At 40.7% G+C, this 22257-nt stretch overlaps 1 protein-coding gene and 1 long non-coding RNA gene across 7 annotated transcripts in view; one reads left to right on the top strand and one right to left on the bottom strand.

Moving 5' to 3' along the window:
• The window catches only part of LOC131490564 (ankyrin repeat domain-containing protein 26-like), a 246121-nt gene that overhangs the window by 10368 nt on the left and 213496 nt on the right, over window positions 1-22257 (bottom strand). For 5 of the 6 annotated variants that reach the window (XM_058693065.1, XM_058693068.1, XM_058693066.1 and 2 more), the window contains 2 exons: window positions 18166-18236; window positions 17742-17835 (listed from right to left, as the gene is read on the bottom strand). The exons of the other annotated variant lie outside the window; for it this stretch is intronic. In XM_058693065.1, coding sequence (XP_058549048.1) covers window positions 17742-17835; window positions 18166-18236 — 165 coding nt within the window. The remainder of the gene's footprint in view (window positions 1-17741; window positions 17836-18165; window positions 18237-22257) is intronic. 6 annotated transcript variants of the gene reach the window in all.
• On the top strand, window positions 278-20430 carry LOC131490572 (uncharacterized). Its single transcript, XR_009251131.1, has 3 exons — window positions 278-599; window positions 1234-1989; window positions 20211-20430. It is a non-coding gene; the product is annotated as an uncharacterized LOC131490572 (long non-coding RNA).

Here is a 22257-nt window from a genome sequence, read left to right as displayed (position 1 = left end):
TAAGACTCTAATTCATGAATCTCTAAGTAATGTTTCTTTTTTTTTTTTTTAAATTTTTTTTTTCAACGTTTTTTATTTATTTTTGGGACAGAGAGAGACAGAGCATGAACGGGGGAGGGGCAGAGAGGGAGGGAGACACAGAATCGGAAGCAGGCTCCAGGCTCTGAGCCATCGGCCCAGAGCCTGACGCGGGGCTCGAACTCACGGACCGTGAGATCGTGACCTGGCTGAAGTCAGACGCTTAACCGACTGCGCCACCCAGGCGCCCCTCTAAGTAATGTTTCTAATGCCACGGCCTTTTTCGGAGCTGCAAATGTTTTAATGCTAATTTGAACTGCGTTCCCGGGAGAAATGATTCTCCAGGTTAAGAAATCACATCTCCCAGTATAAAACTTTAATTGGATAATCCACATATTTTTTTGAGACAAAAAAAAATAATTCAATACTGTTATCTTGTAATCCTTTGTTACTTTCTAGGAAATAAGAGATCATACTAAACAACCACAACAACAACAACCACAACAACAAAACTGGCTGGAGTTTCAGTGATGCTGAGTTGGGAAGGTCTTCCATCCATTATATATGATTGGTAAGACAAGGTGAGTGGATGTGGTCGTTTTATAAATTTGTTGATACTTCTGTGAAAATCCTGCCCCTTAAATATATGCTGGCTTCAGTAACTGGTTTCTAGTGAGCAGAATATGCAGAACTGCTGTGATTTTTTAATTTTTTTTTTCAACGTTTTTTATTTATTTTTGGGACAGAGAGAGACAGAGCATGAACGGGGGAGGGGCAGAGAGAGAGGGAGACACAGAATCGGAAACAGGCTCCAGGCTCCGAGCCATCAGCCCAGAGCCTGACGCGGGGCTCGAACTCACGGACCGCGAGATCGTGACCTGGCTGAAGTCGGACGCTTAACCGACTGCGCCACCCAGGCGCCCCAGAACTGCTGTGATTTTTAACGTTTTATTTATTTTGAGAGAGAGAGAGACAGAGCATGAACGGGGGAGGGGCAGAGAGAGAGAGGGAGACACAGAATCGGAAGCAGGCTCCAGGCTCTGAGCCATCAGCCCAGAGCCTGACGCGGGGGCTCGTACTCACGGACCGCGAGATCGTGACCTGAGCCGAAGTTGGCCGCTTAACCGACTGAGCCACCCAGGTGCCCCACTGCTGTGATTTTTAAGGCCAGCTTGGAAAATGTGATACAGCTTCCATCTGACTTTCTTTCTCTAGGGAAGCTCACCCTTAGAACCCAGCCACCACGTTGTGAGGAATCCCAGGCTACCTAGTGAGTCTTCATGTAGATACTCCAGCTGAGACTAGCCAACGTCCTAGCCAAAGGCCAGCTTCAACAGCCAAACACGTGCATGAACAAGCCTTTAGATGATTCTAGTCTCCAGCTTCCAGTTATGCCAGCTGATGCCAAATGAAGAAGAAATGAGTTGCCCTACTCTGCTTTGCCTAAACTAAAGATTGGTGAACAAGACAAATGATGTTTTGAACTACTAGGCTTTGAGGTGGCTTATTATGCAGCAGTAAATTACTACCACAGATACTGATACTAAAAATGGTGTGCTGCTATTCAAAAAACCTAAAACTAAACTTCCTTTGAACCAGGAGGTAGGTGGAACCTGGAAAGATGTAGAAAAGCATAAGAATGAGACCCAAAAAGGGCCTCCACGAGACTCTTAGTGGAAGCCTGATGGCCTGTGAAGAGGCTGACAGCAAGGGTTTCTAAGCAAGTGAAGAAAATGACACTGGAGGAAAGGGAAGTCATGCTACAAAATACCTGAGAGTAAAACGGATAGGAAAGAGAAACTAAAGAAAGACTATGCAACTGAAAGGAACCAGGACTTAGTGGGTTCAAGTATCTGTTTCTCATTTACAGCCTCTCTACATGTGGAACTGTCAAATAATGCTGACATGAAGAAATGGCTTTTGGGTTACGAGAAAATCCAGGGTGCTACCAGGAAAACAGAAAGATTTAAGGTATGCCTCCAATTTCTTTAGGGATCTTAAGAGTATAAGATTTTTTTTTTTAAAGTAGGTTCCACACCCGACATGGGGCTTAAACTCAGCACCCAGAGATCAAGTGTCACATGCTCTACCAACTGAGCCAGCCAGGAGCCCCAAGAGTAGACGAATTTTAAAGGCATTGTCATATAAGAGCTTCACAGGAAACCTGAAGCGAAAAGCTGATCTCAAAAGGACTTGGGAGGGTCGCTTTGCTAAAACACGGCATGAAATCCAGTAATAATTACAGAAAACTAAAAAAGGTAAGAGATTTATAGTAGCAAACATACGATTTGCTAGCTTGGACTAAAAGAGACCAAATCGTGCAAAATGAAAAGAGGCCTTTGGGTCTTAGAAGTCCCACAGGGAGGAAGCAGGATGAAAAAACAGCTGCAAATACAGGTCATTCCTTATGAAAAGGAAGGAACCAAGAGCTCAAAGAGTAAAGAAAGGGAAGAGACATGGAGAAAGTATTCCCGTGGTTAGGACTAAGTCCTAACTTAAGAACTGACAGCATGCATCAGGCTATATTTCAAAACTCTTACGGACTAGGGTGCTTCCCATCTTCTTTTTCTGAATGGGAGAGTCTTCAGCAGTTGACTAGAATGTTGCATTTGTGAGTGGTAAATAACTGTCTCTTTTGTTCTCAAGTCCTCATATTGAGAACACTTGCACTCAAGGGGCTATACTTTAGATACCATAACCCAGGCAGCTTATCCCCACTGCACCTGATTAAGATGGTAAGATCTTGGACTCAAGCCTTGAACCTGATGCCATGATAACTGAAACTTGCAGGAGGTATTGGAGGGGGAGGGGAGTGAATGTATTTTTCAGGTGGGAGGAATACAAACATTTGTGGCCAGTGGGTAAATTATACTGCTTTTTAAAGGTGTCCATAGGTTTCAAATATTAATTCCATAAAAAAAAGACCATGGTACAACCTTAGTGACTTGCTCCTAATGAACAGAATATGTGACTATGCTGCTGTGTGTATTCCAAGCCTAGGTGACAAAAGGCGATACAGCTTCTGCCTTGCTCTGTATCTCAGGCTGCTTACATGGAATCTAGCTCCCCATCTAGTGAGGAAGTCTAGGCCACAAAGAGGGTCTAGGTGTGTCAGTTTAAGTGTTTCTGCTGCCTCCTGAACTGCAGTCCCAGGCAACAGCCAGCATCAACAACCAGACGTTAGTGAACAAGTCTTCAAATGGATCCAGCCCCAAATCTTTCAGTTGCCCCACCTGAAGCTGAGCGGGGCAGACACTAGCTGTCCTGGCACACTTTTCCTAACAGATTTGTGAACAAAAGAAATCTAACCTTTGGGGAGTTTGTTAAGAAGAAACAAAAATGATAAATGGAACAGTGGATGAAAAAAAAGAGATAAGACACATAAACTTGTATAGGAGAAGTTGGTCTCCATTAAAGTAGGATGTAATAAATGTTAAGATTAATTTATTAACAACCAACCGTGCTAATGAGAAGAAGCAGATAACTAGAAGCAAGACCTAAGAAGTTTTTCTCTCAGTTTTTCCCCAGTTAGGATCATATTAGCTGTTCATTTTCCATATATGGCCTTTATTATGTCGAAGTATGGTTCCTCTAAGCCTACTTTGTTGAGGTGTGCTGCTATTCAAAACCTCCATCATGATCATATGGTCCTGTCAATCGATGCAGAAAAGGCCTTTGACAAAATTCAGCACCCTTTCTTAATAAAAACCCTTGAGAAAGTAGGGATAGTGGGAACATACTTAAAGATCATAAAAGCCGTTTATGAAAAGCCCACAGCTAACATCATCCTGAATGGGGAAAAACTGAGAGCTTTTTCCCTGAGATCAGGAACACGACAGGGATGCCCACTCTCACCGCTGTTGTTTAACATAGTGTTGGAAGTTCTAGCATCAGCAATCAGACAACAAAAGGAAATCGAAGGCATCAAAATTGGCAAAGATGAAGTCAAGCTTTCACTTTTTGCAGATGACATGATATTATACATGGAAAATCCGATGGACTCCACCAAAAGTCTGCTAGAACTGATACATGAATTTAGCAGAGTTGCAGGATACAAAATCAATGTACAGAAATCAGTTGCATTCTTATACACTAACAATGAAGCAACAGAAAGACAAATAAAGAAACTGATCCCATTCACCATTGCACCAAGAAGCATAAAATATCTAGGAATAAATCTAACCAAAGATGTAAAAGATCTGTATGCTGAAAACTACAGAAACCTTATGAAGGTAATTGAATAAGATATAAAGAAATGGAAAGACATTCCTGCTCATGGATTGGAAGAATAAATATTGTCAAAATGTCAATACTACCCAAAGCTATCTACACATTCAATGCAATCCCAATCAAAATTGCACCAGCCTTCTTCTCGAAACTAGAACAAGCAATCCTAAAATTCATATGGAACCACAAAAGGCCCAGAATAGCCAAAGTAATTTTGAAGAAGAGGACCAAAGCAGGAGGCATCACAATCCCAGACTTTAGCCTCTACTACAAAGCTGTCATCATCAAGACAGCATGGTATTGGCACAAAAACAGACACATAGACCAATGGAATAGAATAGAAACCCCAGAACTAGACCCACAAACGTATGGCCAACTCATCTTTGACAAAGCAGGAAAGAACATCCAATGGAAAAAAGACAGTCTCTTTAACAAATGGTGCTGGGAGAACTGGACAGCAACATGCAGAAGGTTGAAACTAGACCACTTTCTCACACCATTCACAAAAAAAACCTCAAAATGGATAAAGGACCTGAATGTGAGACAGGAAAGCATCCAAACCCTAGAGGAGAAAGCAGGAAAAGACCTCTCTGACCTCAGCCGTAGCAATCTCTTACTCGACACATCCCCAAAGGCAAGGGAATTAAAAGCAAAAATGAATTACTGGGACCTTATGAAGATAAAAAGCTTCTGCACAGCAAAGGAAACAACCAACAAAACTAAAAGGCAACCAACGGAATGGGAAAAGATGTTTGCAAATGACATATCGGACAAAGGGCTAGTATCCAAAATCTATAAAGATCTCACCAAACTCCACACACGAAAAACAAATAACCCAGTGAAGAAATGGGCAGAAAACATGAAGAGACACTTCTCTAAAGAAGACATCCGGATGGCCAACAGGCACATGAAAAGATGCTCAATGTCACTCCTTATCAGGGAAATACAAATCAAAATCACACTCAGATATCACCTCACACCAGTCAGAGTGGCCAAAATGAACAAATCAGGAGACTATAGATGCTGGAGAGGATGTGGAGAAACGGGAACCCTCTTGCACTGTTGGTGGGAAGGCAAATTGGTGCAGCCGCTCTGGAAAGCAGTGTGGAGGTTCCTCAGAAAATTAAAAATAGACCTACCCTATGACCCAGCAATAGCACTGCTAGGAATTTCCCCAAGGGATACAGGAGTACTGATGCATAGGGGCACTTGTACCCCAATGTTCATAGCAGCACTCTCAACAATAGCCAAATTATGGAAAGAGGGTAAATGTCCATCAACTGATGAATGGATAAAGAAATTGTGGTTTATATACACAATGGAGTACTACAGGGCAATGAGAAAGAACGAAATATGGCCCTTCGTGGCAACGTGGATGGAACTGGAGAGTGTGATGCTAAGTGAAATAAGCCATACAGAGAAAGACAGATACCATATGGTTTCAGTCTTATGTGGATCCTGAGAAACTTGACAGAAACCCATGGGGGAGGGGAAGGGAAAAAAAAGAAAGAGGTTAGAGGGGGAGAGAGCCAAAGCATGAGAGACTCTTCAAAACTGAGAACAAACTGAGGGTTGAGGGGGGGTGGGAGGGAGGGGAGGGTGGGTGATGGGTATTGGGGAGGGCACCTTTTGGGATGAGCACTGGGTGTTGTATGGAAACCATTTTGACAATAAATTTCATATATTGAAAAAAAATAAAATAAAAATAAATAAATAAAATGAAAAAAAACATCCATCATGAATGGATGTTATAGTTTGTTATAGTTTGTCAAATTATTTTTCTGCATCTATTGCAATGATATGATTTTATGCTTTTTTTGAAAATTAATATGAGGTATCACATTCATTGATTTGCAAGTATTGAACCACCCCTGCAAACCAGGGATAAATCCCATTTGGTTACACTGAATGATTTTTTTTAATGTTTATTTATTTTTGAGAAAAAGCACAAGCAGGGGAGGGACAGAGAGAGATGGAAACACAGAATCTGAAATAGGCTCCAGGGTCCAAGCTGTCAACAGAGCCTGAAACTGGGCTCAAACCCACGGACCATGAGATCGTAACCTGAGCTGAAGTTGGATGCTTACCTGACTAAGCCACCCAGCTGCCCCTGCCCCTGGTGAATGATTTTTTAATGTATTTTTGGATTCAGTTTGCTTATTTTCTTGAAGATTTTTGCATGTTCATCACAGATGCTGGCCTGTAATTCTCTTTGCGGTGTCTTTATCTGGTTTTGGTATCAGGGTAAAGCTGGCATAGAATGAATTTGGAAATTTCCCTTTCTTTTATGTTTTTCTGGAACAATTTGAAAAGGACAGGTTAAACTTTTTCTTCTTTCTTTCTTTCTTTCTTTCTTTCTTTCTTTCTTTCTTTCTTTCTTTCTTTCTTTCTTTCTTCTTTCTTTTTTGGTATTAGCTCTTCTTTACATGTCAAAATTTACATCTGAAGTCATCTGGTCCTAAACTTGTGTTTGTTGAGAGTTTTTTGATTCCTGATTCAGTTTCCTTGCTGGTTATTGATGTTTTTTTTCAAATTTCTATTTCTTCTTGTTTTAGTTTGGTAAGTTATATGTTTCTAGGAATTTATTCATTTCTTCTAAGTTGTCCAATTTGTTGGCATACAGTTTTTCACAATATTCTCTCATAAATGTTTGTATCTCTGTGGTGTTGGTTCTTATTTCTACTCTCACATTTGTGGTTTTATTTATTTCAGTCTTTTCTATTTTCTTGTTGATTACTCTGGCTAACGCCTTATCAGTTTTATTAATTTTCACAAAGAACCAGCTCTAGGCTTCATTGATCTGTTCTAGTTTTATCTGTTTTTTGTTTGTCTATCATTCATTTCTGCTTTAATCTCTTTTTTTAATTTTATTTTGAGAGAGACCACACATGAGTGGGGGATGGGCAGAGAGAGAGAGAGAGAGAGAGAGAATCTCAGACAGGTTCCATGCTGCCAGCAGAGAGCCTAACACGGGGCTCGATCTCACTACTGTGGGATCACGACCTGAGCCAAAATCGAGAGTCAGACACTTAACCAGTGAAGCCACCCAAGGGCCCCCTGCTCTGATCATTATGACTTGCTTTCTTCTGCTGGCTTCAGGCTTCATTTGTTGTTCTTTTTCTAGCTCCTTTAGGTGTAAGGTTAGGTTGTTTGAAATTTTTCTTGCTTCTTGAAGTAGGCTTATATTGCTTTGTACTTCCCTCTTAGGACTACTTTTGCAGCATCTCAAAAGTTTCAGACCATTGTTTTCTCATTTCCATTTGTATACATGTATTTTTTAAAATTTCTTCTTGTATTTCCTGCTTAACCCATTCCAGTGTAGTAGCACGTTATTTACCCTGCATGTATTGTTTTTTAATAATTAAGGCCTGTTTTTTGTTTGTGATCCATTCTTGAGAATATTCCATGTACACTTGAAAACAACGTGTATTCTGTTTTAGGATGGAACGTTCTGAAAAAATCTCTTAAATCCAATCTGGTCCTCTCTGCCATTCAAAGCCATTCTTTCTTTTTTTTCTTTCTTTTTTTTTTTAATATATGAAATTTATTGTCACATTTGCTTCCATACAACACCCAGTGCCCATCCCAACAGGTGCCCTCCTCAATACCCATCACCCACCCTCCGCTCCCTCCCACCCCCCATCAGCCCTCAGTTTGTTCTCAGTTTTTAAGAGTGTCTTATGCTTTGGCTCTCTCCCACTCTAACCTCTTTTTTTTTCCTTCCCCTCCCCCATGGGTTCCTGTTAAGCTTCTCAGGATCCACAAAAGAGTGAACACATATGGTATCTGTCTTTCTCTGTATGGCTCAAAGCCACTCTTTCTTTGGTGATTTTCTGTTAAGATGTATTTTTTGGTGATTTTTTTAACTAAGATCTATTGATGTAAATGGGGTGTTAAATTACCCTATTACTGTATTATTATCAATTAGTTCTTTTATGTTGGTTATTGTTTTATGTACTTGAGTGCTCTCATGGTGGGTGCATAAATATTTACAATTGTTAGATCTTCCTATTGGAATTATTATGATATAGTGGGTGGGTGCATAAATATTTACAATTGTTAGATCTTCCTATTGGAATTATTATGATATAGTAGCATTCTTTGGCTCTTGCTACAGTCTTTGTTTTTGGTTAAGTTTATTTATTTTGAGAGAGACAGAGTTGGGGAGGGACATAGAAAGGGGGGGAGAAAATTTCAAGCAGCCTCCATGCTGTCAGCCTGGAGCCCAACATGGGGCTCAACGCCACCAGCCATAAGATCATGATCTGAGCCAAGACCTAGTCGGTCGCTCAAATGACTGAGGCACCCAGGTGCCCCACAATGTTTGTTTTAAGGACTCTTTTGTCTAACAAAAGTATCGCTACTTTTTCTTTTAACGTGATAAATTTTTCTCCATCCCCTCGTTTCCATTTTTTTTGAATAGAATTTATTGTCAACTTGGCTAACATACAGGGTGTACAGTGTGCTCTTGGTTTTGGGGGTAGATTCCTGTGGTTCATCACTTATAGACAACACCCAGGGCTCATCCCAACAAGTGCCCTCCTCAATGCCCACCACCCACTTTCCTTTCTCACCCACCGCTCCCCCCATCAACCCTCTATTTGTTCTCTGCATTCAAGAGTCTCCTATGGTTTGCCCCTCTCCTTCTCTGTTTGTAACTACTTTTCCCCTTCCCTTCCCCCACGGTCTTCTGTGAAGTTTCTCAAGTTCCACATATGAGCGAAAACTTATGATATCTGTCATTCTGTGACTTATTTCATGTAGCATAATACCTTCCAGTTCCATCCACATTGCAACAGATAGCACGATTTCACCCTTTCTCCTTGCCAGGTAGTATTCCAGTGTATATATAAACCACATCTCTTTACCCACTCATCAGTTGATGGGCATTTAGGCTCTTTCCACAATCTGGCTGTTGTTGAAAGCACTGCTTTAGACATTGGAGTACATGTGCCCCTATGAATCAGCACTCCTGTATCCTTTGCATAAATTCCCAGTAGTGCTATTGAGGGGTCATAGGGTAGTTCTATTTTCAATTGTTTTGAGGAACCTCCGCACTGTTTTCCAGAGCGGCTGCACCAGTTTGCATTACCACCAACAGTGCAAGCATCCCCTCACTTTTAATCTGCAGGTGTCTTTATGTCTAAAATGAGGTTTTTATAGGCAGCATACAGATGGGTCGTGTTTTTTAATCCATCCTGTCACCCTAGGTCTTTTGGTTGGAGTGTTTATTGCATTTATATATAAAATAATTATTGACAGGTATCTATTTATTGTCATTTTACTACTTGTTTTGTGGTTGTTTCTGGAGATTTTCTCAAATCCTTTATTGTTTTTCTCTCTTTGATGTCTTTCTAATTTGCTTTAATGATATATTTGGATTTCTTTCTCCTTATTCTTTGCATGTTTATTAGTGGGTGTTGGTATATGATAAGCATTAATTTGTATATCACCTCCTCTGCGTGTAGCAGTCTATATTAAGTTGATGGTCAATGAAGTTAGAACTCATTTTTTTTCTCCTCCCCATGGTTTAGATAAGCTATTATATTGTACATCCTTTTTGGGGGCATTCCTTGACTGATTTTTTTAACAGAAATATACATTTTTACTGCTTTTACATTTTCTGCCTTTATACTGTCACTTTTGATCTCTCCTTTCCACTCAGAGTTCCCGATAATATTTCTTACAGGCTGATTTAGTGGTCACAAACTCCTTCCATTTTTGTTTGTCTGAGAAGTTCTTTATCTCTCCTTCTATTATGAATGATAGCCTTACTGGATAGAGTATATTTGGCTGCAGATTTTTCTCATTCAGCACTTTGAATATATCATGCCTTTTCCTTATGCCTTGCAAAGTTTCTATTGAAAAATCTCCTGCTAGCCTTGTGGGTTTCTCCTTGGAAGTTAATGACTTGTTTTGCTGCTTTTAAGATTTGTAGCAGTGGGGCGCCTGCGTGGCTCAGTCGGTTAAGCATGACTTGATCTTAGCTCAAGTCGTGACCACGCGGTTCCTGGGTTCAAGCCTCCAGTGGGCTCTGCACTGACAGCACAGAGAGTGCTTGGGATCCTCTCTATTTCTCTCTCTCTCTCTCTCTCTCTCTCTCTCTGCCCCTCCCCTGCTTGTGTCTGCGTTCTGTCACAGAATAATCAAAAGCAAAAACAAAACAAAACAAATAACAAAACACTAAAAAAAAAGATGTTAGCAGTATATTTTGCAAATTTAATTACAACATGTCTTGGGTGTTGATTTTGATGGAAGTTCTCTGTGTCTCCTAGATCTCAATATCTGTTTTCTTCTCCACATTAGGGAATTTTTCAGTTATTTTGTCTTCAAATCAATTATCTGTCCCCTTCTCTCTGTCTTCTTCTTCTGGGACTCCTGTCATAGGAATGTTTTTACATTTGACGGAGACACCGAGTTCCTTAAGTCTATTCTTCATTGGATTATTCTTCTTTGTCTTCTTCAGCTTCATTGTTTTCCATTACTTTGTCTTCTAGGTCATTAATTTGCTCCTCTGCTTCTTCCAGCTTGCTGTTCATTTTACTGCACTCTTCATCTCTGATCCTTGAACTCTTTTATGTCTGTGGTAAGGGTCTCACTGATGTCTTCCATTCTTTTCTCAAGTCCACTGAATATCCTTATGATCATGGTTTTAAATTCTCCATTAGGCGTGTTATTTACATCTGTCCCATTTCGGTGTCTGGCCATGGCCTTATCCTGTTCTTTCATTTGGATAAATGCCTCTGTCTTTTCATTTTGTCTAAGTATCTGACAGCTTCTGTGTCTTAAGGAAGCCAGTGATGTCACCTGCTCCCGAAAGTAATGGACTGAGGAAAAAGACGTCATGTAATGCCTAGGGTCTAGCACTTCAGGGAGTGTCACCAGTGTGTGCTGCATGTGTCCTGCTGTTGTGTTCTGGCTATGCTATCCTTCAGGCCAGTCGTCTGCAGAGGCTCTCCTTGCCTGGTCTGGTGAGTGTTTGGTCCCTGGCCTGAATGTAGTGAGTTTTAACTAGGTGTGCTCTGGTCTGCTTAGGAAATGAGACCTGTCACCACCTCTACTGGAACTGAGGCCAAGGGAAACTCTCTGGTTGGGAGATGTAGTGTGGGCAGGTGTTTGTCCTGGTCTTTTGGGGGAGGGGTCTGCTGTGCTGCAACTCAAGCAAGAGTGATTGAGAAGGGTAGTTCCACCAGAGGGCAAGGGGGTGGTGCTTGGTGTAAGCAAGTTAGGTAGCCAGTGTTAGCAATGCACTGCTTCCTGCAGGTGGCTTTATGTTTGTGGTGAGGGGCAGGAGAAGGAGATGGTGCCAGCCAGCGGCTTTGTTCCTACAGACAGGTCTCTCTGAACTTTGCCTCTGAGGGATGTGCTCTGAGAAGAGCAAATAATCTCCCCACTGTGTGCCCCAGGCACTCTTCAGATCACTGTATCCATGCTGTATGCTCCCATGTTGTTTGCCCGCCCTCTGCCCAAGAGCAGTGCAGTACCTCAGGGCTCTATCCCAGCTAAACCGGATGCCCTTTAAAACTCCAGACTTTAAGCACTACTGATGGCAAGAACTCACGCAATTCAGTCCCTCTTGTTTTCCAAGCCAGTGGGTATGGGGAAATGTTCTCTTTGTGCGTTCCCCTGTGCGTTCCTCTCTCTCACCCTTATCCACAACCTCGACTCCCTCCCCTCTGCAGCAGCCAGGATCGGTTTCTCTTCTAGACGACATTTCTGCATCAAGGACCTTCTTTGATGTGGCCTCTTCTCTCCCTTTTGTTGTGGAGTTTGTTCTGTCAGTCTTCAGGTCGATTTCTGGGGTATTTAGGGTGAGCTGATTGTTATCTAGTTGTATTCGTGGGATGAGGCAAGCCTAGAGTCCTCCTACTCCTCTGCCATCTTCCTGTGTCTAAGATAGTTTCCTAAGATTCCCTTCACTTACAACAATTCTTACAAGTAGGCAGGAATGCCTCTTTAGAATTTCCCCTCAAGTGAAGGTAGAAGCACAGAGACATATGATTTGAAGCACAATAGTTGAAAAACTACAAAGAGTCAATCTGATAACCAAAATTGGGCCTTTGATCGGATTTCAATTAAAGGAAATAGGCAGCTTTGAGTATTTTTTAATCCACTGAATACTCAATCTTCATTCTCCTTCCCTCAGTGAGGAAATAAAGAGAATGTTATGAAATCATTTTTCATCTTCTCAGCAGCACAACAAATGTACTGTCCTTTAGCACTACTTCAATTAACTGCACATTCTCCTTTACCTTACTCCAACCTTGTTTGTGGGGGGAGGTAAGACCATTTCATCTTTGTGTTGTCCCACAATGCTTCTCCATATCATACAAGTTGGCTTCGAAAATTTTTTGTCATTCAAATTACCAATCTACTATTTGTCTCTGATAAATCAACATAATACTACCTCACTTTGTACAGCTGTATTATTTGAATGATGTAATGGTATATTCCATTAATTATACGCTGAGCTATAACGCATAGCTATGCATATCTTTCTATTTAAGTGAAAGAAAGCCATACAGGCTACTATGTTTTCCAACAATGTAGGATCTGTGCCAAGAATAGGATTAACACCAGTGTTACACACAAGAACCAGGTCAGAAGAGGATCTCATTGTGAATTGCAAGATGATGGATTAGCAAGATTGCTTAACAGGAAAGAGGAATAGCCCAGAGTTAATCCTTTCCTTCCTAGATGGGGAAAAGTATGGGTGAGTCTATGCATTATAATGAGAGAATAAAATATAATGAAGTAAATGGTAGACTGAGTCAAGACATCCTGTGGCCAAGATTTGATGGAAATGAAAGTTGGCAGCACTGACTGAGAGACTAAAAGTTTGCACAGGCAGGGAACATGGGTGGTTCAGTCAGTTGAGCCTCAACCTCTCAGGTCATGATCCCAGGGTCATGGGATCAAGACTCCTGTCAGCCTTCACACTAAGTGTGAAACCTGCTAAAAATTATCTCTCTTCTCTCTTCTCTCTCTCTCTCTCTCCCACACACACACCCACATCCTGCTTGTGTATGCTCTAAAAAACAATAAAATAAATAAAATAAAAATATAAAAATAAATAAGTAAGTAAATAAATAAATAAAGTCTGAACACACTAAAGAAAGAGCATTTTAACTTTTTGAGCCTGACTTCACATTGAGTCATGGGGACAGCAAGGCATAGGCTGGCGAAAGGGTCCTTCAGGAAGCAAAAATCTCTATAGGAGCAAAGTTAAGTGCTACTACATTGACTTTTTATTATTACATAAGTGACTGGTAATTTGCAAGATAACTAGGAAAAAGTTTTCATAAAATTTGATACGGTACTGGCATAAGGACAGACATATAGATCAATGTATTAACATTGAGAATCTAAAAATAAACTCTCACATTATAGTGGACTGATTTACCACAAGGGTGCCAGACAATTAAATGGAATGAGAATAGTCTTTGTAACAAATGGTACTGGGACAAATGGATATCCACATGAAAAGTAATAAAATCAGACCTCTACCCCATAGCATATATACAAAATTAACTTAAAATCTAAGAGCTAAATGATAAAACTCTTCGACAAAAGCTGACGTGTATATGTTTGTGACTGGATTTGGCAATGATTTCTTAGACATGACACCAAAAGACAAAAGCGGATTAAGTTTACTTCATCAAAATTAAAAACTTCTATGCTTCACATATCACCATCAAGAAAGTGAAAAGGCAAGTGACTAAATAGGAGAAAATACCTGACAATCCCATATCTGCTAAGGGATTGGTATGTAGGCTATTTAAATAACTCTTCCAATAATGAAAAGACAATCCAATATAAAAACGGGCAAAAGAATGGATTAGTTCTTTCAAGATGATATAGAAATGGATAATAATCACGTTCAAAGGGAGATGTTCGGGGTGCCTGGGTGGCTCAGTCAGTTAAGCTTCTGACTTGGGCTCAGGTCATGATCTCACTGTTCGTGGGTTCGAGCCCCGCATCGGGCTCTGTGCTGACAGCTCGCAGCCTGGAGCCTGTTTCAGATTCTGTGTCTCCCTCTCTCTCTGTCCCTCCCCTGCTCACACTGTCTCTCTCAAAAATAAAAGAGACATGTTCAACATCATTAGTTATAAGAAAATGCAAACCAAAAACCACAAGATGCCATTTCATACCCACTAGAATTGCTATCATAAAAGCAACAGATAATGACAAACATTGGCAAGAAACAGGAAAATGGGAACTCTCAAAAACTGCTGATGAAAATGTAATGTTGCTGCCACTTTGGAAACAGTCTGGCAGTTCCTCAAAAGGTTAAACTAGAAAAACAATTTTTCTAAACATATTTGAGAGAGAGTGCACAAGTGGGTTAGAGGGACAGAGGAGAGGGAGGGAGAGAATCCCAAGCAGGCGCCAGGCTCAGGGCAGAGCCCAACCCAATGTAGGGCTCGATTCCACAACCCTGAGATCATGACATGAGCTGAAATCAAGAGCTGGCCACTCAACCGGCTGAGCCACCCAGGTGCCTGCCCCTCCTCAAAAGGTTGAAAAAACAAAACAAAAACAAACAAACAAAAAAGGTTTATTTAACAGAGTTACCATATGAACCAGCAACTGTATTTATAGGTATATACCCAAGAGAAATCAAAACATGTTCACATAAAAAGTTGTTCATTACACAGAAAATAACCTCAAAATGGATGAAAGACCTCAATGGAAGACAGGAAGCCATCAAAATCCTCGAGGAGAAAGCAGGCAAAACCCTCTTAGATCTTGCCTGCAGCAGCTTCTTATTCAAAACGTCTCCGGAGGCAAGGGAAACAAAGGCACAAATGAACTAGGGGGACCTCATCAAAATAAAAAGCTTGTGCACAGCGAAGGAAACAATCACCAAAACGAAAAGGCAACCGACAGAATGGGAGAAGGTATTTGCAAATGACATATCAGATAAAGGGTTAGTATCCAAAATCTACCAAGAACGTCTCAAACTCAACACCCGAAACACAAGTAATCCAGTGAAGTAACGGGCAAAAGACATGAATAGACACTGCTCGAAAGAAGACATCCAGATGGTCATACAAATCAAAACCACACTGAGATACCACCTTGCGTCTGTCAGAATGGCTCACATTAACAACTCAGGCAACAACAGATGTTGGCGAGGATGCAGAGAAGAGCATCTCTTTTCCATTGTTGGTGGCAATGCAAGCTGGTGCAGCCACTCTGGAAAACAGTATGGAGTTTCCTCCAAAAACCAAAATTAGACCTACCCTACCACCCAGCAATTGCACTACTAGGCATTTATGCAAGGGATACAGGTGTGCTGTTTCAAAGGGACACATGAACCGCCATGTTTATAGCAGCACTCTCAACAATAGCCACAGTATGCAAAGAGCCCAACTGTCCACTGATGGGTGAATGGATAAAGAAGATGTGGTATGGGGCGCCTGGGTGGCTCAGTCGGTTAAGCGGCCAACTTCGGCTCAGGTCATGATCTCGCGGTCCGTGAGCTCAAGCCTGGCGTTGGGCTCTGTGCTGACAGCTCAGAGCCTGGAGCCTTTTTCAGATTCTGTGTCTCCCTCTCTCTGACCTTCCCCTGTTCATGCTGTCTCTCCCTGTCTCAAAAATGAATAAAACATTAAAAAAATTAAAAAAAAAAAGAAGATGTGGTATATAGATTCCATGGAGTATTACTCGGCAATCAAAAAGAATGAAATCTTGCCATTTGCAACTACGTGGATGGAACTGGAGGGATTACGCTAAGTGAAATTACTCAGTCGGAGAAAGACAAAATTCATAGGACTTGCCTCGTATGAGGACTTTCAGAGTCAAAACAGATGAACAAAAGGGAAGGGAAACAAAAATAATATAAAAACAGGGAGGAGGACAAACAGAGGAGACTCATAAATATGGAGAACAAACTGAGGGTTGCTGGAGGGGTTGTGGGAGAGGGGATGTGCTAAACGGGTAAGGGGCACTAAGGAATCTACTCCGGAAATCATTGCTTCACTAAATGCTAACTAATTTGGATGCAAATTAAAAAAAAATAGAAACTAAAGATACAACAAAAAGAATAACGCCCCCCGCCCACCTAAAGTTTCTCAACCCAGGAAGCCTCTGGTTTGGGGATTCAGGAGATAAGGACCTTCTAGAGAAGTCAGAGCTATGCAATGAGTTGGCTGAAAGCTATCTAAGTTTTTGTTTCACAGGGAAGACTTTAAAGTGGCAGATAATTTCATGCCATAACCCTAATTCCTTTCTATAGGCATCTACAGAAAATCCCTCATTATTCTTTACTAAGCTTCATCAGTATCGGATATTCTTACAAATTTTAGTTTTAGAGACCTTAAAGATTTCTTTAGGACACAGTAGCAGGACAACGCCTAGCACTCTCATTCATAGAAGACTGATCAACAGAGTGTCATGTTACTCGCATGAGAAGTTCCCTAATACAATGTGACTCATTGATAAGAGGTCTAGAAAAGAAAATAATTTTCAGTGTCTCTTCAGCCACAAAAAGGACCAGTCAACAGAATGTTCTAGTTCCCCTGACGGGTATAGCTGTCCAATGAAACTTGCATGTATATTATATAGCTTTTGTGACTGACAGAAACGAGTTGGTCAGTGTATCTACCTCATTGCTCCCACTTAGGATTTACAATGTGAGTCCTACAAAGGAGGGTGAGAGTGGGATGACATTAACTGTTCTGCTTGGAAAACATTTGGGGTTTCACTACATATCGATAAATTAGAATCCTGAATGGCACATTAGTCTTTTCTGAGATTGAATTGTGAAATCTCTGAAAGGCTGATCAACTCAAATGAATGGAAAAAAAAAAAAAGAGCTTCTGAACTTGCAATGGTAGGAGCCCTATGTTTCTAGGTAAGGCCCTGACTGAGCAGCCATTTCTAGTTTTTCACTGGCATTTCTTTTCCTTTACAAAATCCAACAAGGAGAAAAGTCCATTCCTTTGAGAAGGACGTTTGCGTAATGACCTCTAGTCATTGTTGATGAAGAGAATAAATTGCAAATTTGTAATTACAAATTACAACAAATCATCATTAAAATAACCCAACTCAAACTCTCACTGAAGGGATGAGATTACAAGAGGAAGTCAGAATTCAAGATGAAATGATCACTCAAAGATTGGGGACGTTTGAAACACACAGAGAAATATTACCAGGGACTCGCACATCTGTATGCCAACGTTCACAGCAGCATTACTAACAGTAGCCAAAGGTGGACTAAACCAAATGCTCACTATGGTATATATAAAATGTTGGTTTTTTTAGACTCTCACAATGTTTTTTTATGAAAATCTCACTATAAACATCATTACTTTATGAATTCAATCAACTTCATCTATATAGAAGAATTACATCACTAGTAGCAAGTAGGAACAATATGAACCTACTATTTTCATCTGTGAGATTTTTCGTATGATCCAAAACATTCTTATGTACCACTAGTGAAATAAGGATTCCTTTTCAGTAGGATAGACATTAAGAGATCGACTTACCAAACTTGTCTTTATCACGTTGCTCTCAAGATCTTGAATTTGGGCCGCTTGATGTTTGATAGTTTCTTCTTGCCTGGCATTTTTCACCTGTAGCCTAAAATGCAGATCTTAAGATAATTATGCTCACACATAAGTTTAAAACAACACCGTATAATTTCTGAACAAATGAGGGTATTACATAAATTCTTAAAATGGTGTCAAGAGGAAGATTTGGGAATTGTGCCATTTTTCTCATTGTGTTTTGTGGACAAGGTGCAACATTGAGAGATGAGATGCCACAATTCTGCATTTCAAAATAGCTCAAAGCTGGAATTTGTATCCAGCTGAACAATGATATACTGGCATAAGTAATACATTTCCCATACTACACTGCTTATCTGCTTTATAAGTAAACAAGTTATTTTCTGTGAGGTTTAAATTATACTTTTGCATATGATCTTTCATCTCCTCAGCATATCTTACGGCCTCTGCATGTCGTTCCTGTGCTTCTTGCAACTAAAATAAAGAAAAAAATAATTTTAACTTCTGAAAATCTCGTAGAACACCATCACCTGTTTCTGTAACTAAACGTTTTTGTTTTTTTTTTTTACTTGACTTGAGAGAGAGACAGAGAGAGAGCATGCAGAAGTGGGGAAGAGAGGTAGAGGGAGAGACAGAGAAAATGGTAAGCAGGCTGCAAGCTCAGGGTGAAGCCTGATGTGGGGCTCGGTCTCATGACCGGTCTCATGACCGGTCTCATGATGTGGGGTTTGGGATCATGACCCGAGTGGAAATCAGGACGCTCAAACAACTAAGCCGCCCAAGTGCCCCTGTAACTAAAATCTTTTTGGAGCCAGCCACACTCTCCTCTACATGCTGATTGATGGCTACTTTGAGGTCATAACAGGAGAGTTGAACTGCTACACAGAGACTATGGCCGACAAAACGAAATGTTTCAATACTCTTACAGAATAGTTTACCAACCTTACTCTCCTACAAAACATAACATTGTTAATGTTTTTAAATTATATATGATCAGATAAATGTACAAATGTATCTATTGGTCAAATGGAGGAAATATAGGAATTTACCTTATGGTAAACATTTCTATTTTCATATTCCAAGCACCACATCAACTATGATTTTATATATTCACATAGGTGTTGACGTTGCTATTCTCATGATTATAAAACTGAACATGCTGCCTTCAGTGACAACGAGATATTTCATGGAAGAATTTGAGAAGCAATATCCTAGTAGGGGCCAGAATGCCTGGGTCTGAATTCCCAGTTCTGCTCGTTATGAGCTGTATGACCTTGAGCACACTACCTAAAACTTCCATGTCTCAGTCTCTGCATCTGTAAAATGAAGGTAGCAATAGCACCTACTGGGACACCTGAGTGGCTCAGTCGGTTCAGTGTCTGGCTTTTGATGTCAGCTCAGGACATGATCTCAGGGTCATGTAATTGAGCCCCACATTGAGCTCTGCATGGACAGCGAGGAGCCTGCTTGGGATTCTCCCTCTCTCTCCCTCTCTCTCTTTCTGTCTCTCCCTTTTTCTCTCTCTCCCTACATGCCCTTCCCCACAATCTCTCTCTCTTTCTCTCTCTCAAAACAAAGGCCCTTAAAAAAGTGATCTCAAAATAAATACTAATAGGATCTACCGCACTGGGATGTTGGGAAGATTAAATTAGGAAATAACAGATGAACAACTTAGAAGGGTACGTGGCACATAGTCAGCTCTAAGTGTCTGCATTTAGCATGATTACTGTTGCTGTATTTTGCATTCCAATACAATGTGATAGTTTAGGCAGGTGGCCTGCCAACACAAGTGTTCCCCTATACAAATTATACTGAAGTTATTCTTCATTCCACCGCAAGTGGCAGCAAATGGGGAGAATGAGGCCCAGAATCTCTCTTCAGTACTTCACACAACTTTCGCCAGTGCCACTAGCCAACAGTACTTTTTCCATTTATAATCCTTTTAACTTACTTCCTCTCTATACCATTCAGTGGACAATGCTCACAGACCAAGGTACAAATAGCACCTCCTTGACTGAGTAGTAGATCCTTTACATGACCAGCAGAGGCAAGGGAAAGCCACTGACATGGAAATAATCGAGTCTTGCTAAACTAAAGTTCCTCAATCATTTCATGTCCGTATATACTGTTTATGTTAGGCTGCTTTAACATGTACTCTGATGAAGACATTAAGGCTTTGTGGTAAAAGCATATCAGAAAAGCTGTACCCAGATCTTTGCAGTTGGTAAAGTGTTATAAATCTGTAAATCCCAGTTCTGGCTGTGTAAGGAAGAAAGACAAATTTAGAGAGCTTTCTCATAGTGAGAGGGAAAAAAAACCCAAACATTTGATTGAACATTTCTCCTCTATTTGATTAAGTGCTTTTATTAATAATTTTCCTTATATAAGTGTGTGTGTGTGTGTGTGTGTAGATATACACACATTTTTTTAACATTTATTTTTTGATAGAGAGCACGAGTCTGAGTGACGCAGAACGTGAGGGACACAATGGATCCAACGCAGGCTCTGCTGACAGCAGAGAGTCCGATGCAGGCCTCAGTCTCAAGAACGTGGAGATCATGACCTGAGCCAAAGGCAGACTCTGATAGGACTGGAGACAGCCAGGCACCCCTCAATTTTGTATTTCATTTCTTAGCATACATTTAGAATAAAAGCTTTGTTATACCAATGTTTCCAAGAAGAATTTATTGATACGGTATAAAGCACTTAATTTTATCGGAAAAACTGTTAAGTTAAAATATTTTCAATTTATACAAGGATAAGTACCACACGTATCAAATATTATTATCCCTTAAATTTATACTTAGGAAGACGAAATTACCTGTCATAAAAAAATAAAAACAACATCAAATAAAGGACTAAATTGTTCTGCGCAGGCTAGATGACAAGTGTCAAGAGAGTTAAGGCTAATGGGAGTTAGAACAGTCAGAGAAAGTTCATAAGTAAGGAGACTGTGAGACAAGTCTGAATAACATAGGTTTAGGCAAGAGGAACAGAAACTAAAAAGACAGCATGAGTAAACGGCAGAGAGATGGTGAAATCAATTCAGTTAACTCGGAGGATAAAATCTGATGACAGAGACATTAAAAACAGGTGTCCACACAAGAACTACGTGAATGTTCATAAGCAGCAGTATTAACAGGCAAAAAGTGGACACAACCCAAAGGCCCATCAACTGATGAATGAACAAGGGCCTTAGCCCACAATGGATACTGTTTGACAAAAAAGAGATGAAGCACTGATATAAGCTGTAACCAACACGGATGAACCCGGAAAACATTAAGTGAAGCTAGCTAGTCCCAAGGGACCACACGTTGTGTGACTCCATTTATATGAAATATTCACAAGAGGCAACTCCAGTGAGAGGCCAAGTAGTAGACTGGTGGTTGCCTGAGGCTGGGGGCAACGGGTAAGGGTTTCCTTTCAGGGTGAGGAGAGCATTCTACTTGATGGCAGTGATGGTTACACGAGCGTACACAGAGACAGTGAACTGTGCGTGTCAAATGGGTGACTTTTATGGGATGTGTATTGTACCTCAAAAAGGCTTTAAAAAAACCCAATGGCAGGACACAGATAATGTTCTCAATTCTCGCTTTTGGGCGTACATACTATACATGATCTGAATACTTCCGTGCTTTGACAACATGTCTAAAAGGCAAAGAAAATGAAGGAAATGCCTAAGTTCAAGTGGTTTGTTAAGTGATCTTTCTGTACAAGTCATCCTGAAATCAATACAGATTCTTCCCGAAAGTGAAGACGAGAACTAAGACAATTATCTGAAACATTCCATTAAACATTTTCTTCTGATTTTATCCAGCTTGCCTCATCATGGTGATAGAGATATCATTAAAAAACATTGTTTAGTGGCGCCTGGGTGGCGCAGTCGGTTAAGCGTCCGACTTCAGCCAGGTCACGATCTCGCGGTCCGTGAGTTCGAGCCCCGCGTCAGGCTCTGGGCTGATGGCTCGGAGCCTGGAGCCTGTTTCCGATTCTGTGTCTCCCTCTCTCTCTGCCCCTCCCCCATTCATGCTCTGTCTCTCTCTGTCCCAAAAATAAATTAAAAACGTTGGAAAAAAAATTAAAAAAAAACACATTGTTTAGCAGGGACAAAAGTCTCTTGGGGCATCTGGGTGGCTACGTCAGTTAAGCGTCCAATTCTTGCTTTCAGCTCAGGTCATGATCTCACGGTTCATGAGACTGAGCCCCACCTTGGCTCTACACTGACAGCATGGAGCCTGCTTGGGATTCTCTCTCTCTCTCCTCTCTCTGCCCCTCCCCTGTTAACATGCACGCACACACTCTCTCTCACTCTTTCTCTCTCAACAAAAAGAAATCAACTGTAAAAAAAGGTTTACATTAAGGAAAGAAAGAAAAAAGTCTCTCAATTTCTGTGAGGAAGGATACAAAAGCCTCAACTTTCCTAAGTATTATAAGAAAAAAACGTATAACGCAAATAGTAGAATGAAAGTCAGAGTTTACGAAATAAATGTATTGG

The sequence above is a fragment of the Neofelis nebulosa genome, chromosome 11 (assembly GCF_028018385.1).
Source record: "Neofelis nebulosa isolate mNeoNeb1 chromosome 11, mNeoNeb1.pri, whole genome shotgun sequence".
NCBI classification, from domain to species: Eukaryota; Metazoa; Chordata; class Mammalia; order Carnivora; family Felidae; genus Neofelis; species Neofelis nebulosa.
Note: the sequence above shows the minus strand (reverse complement) of the source record. Positions and strands in the feature narration are given on the sequence as shown.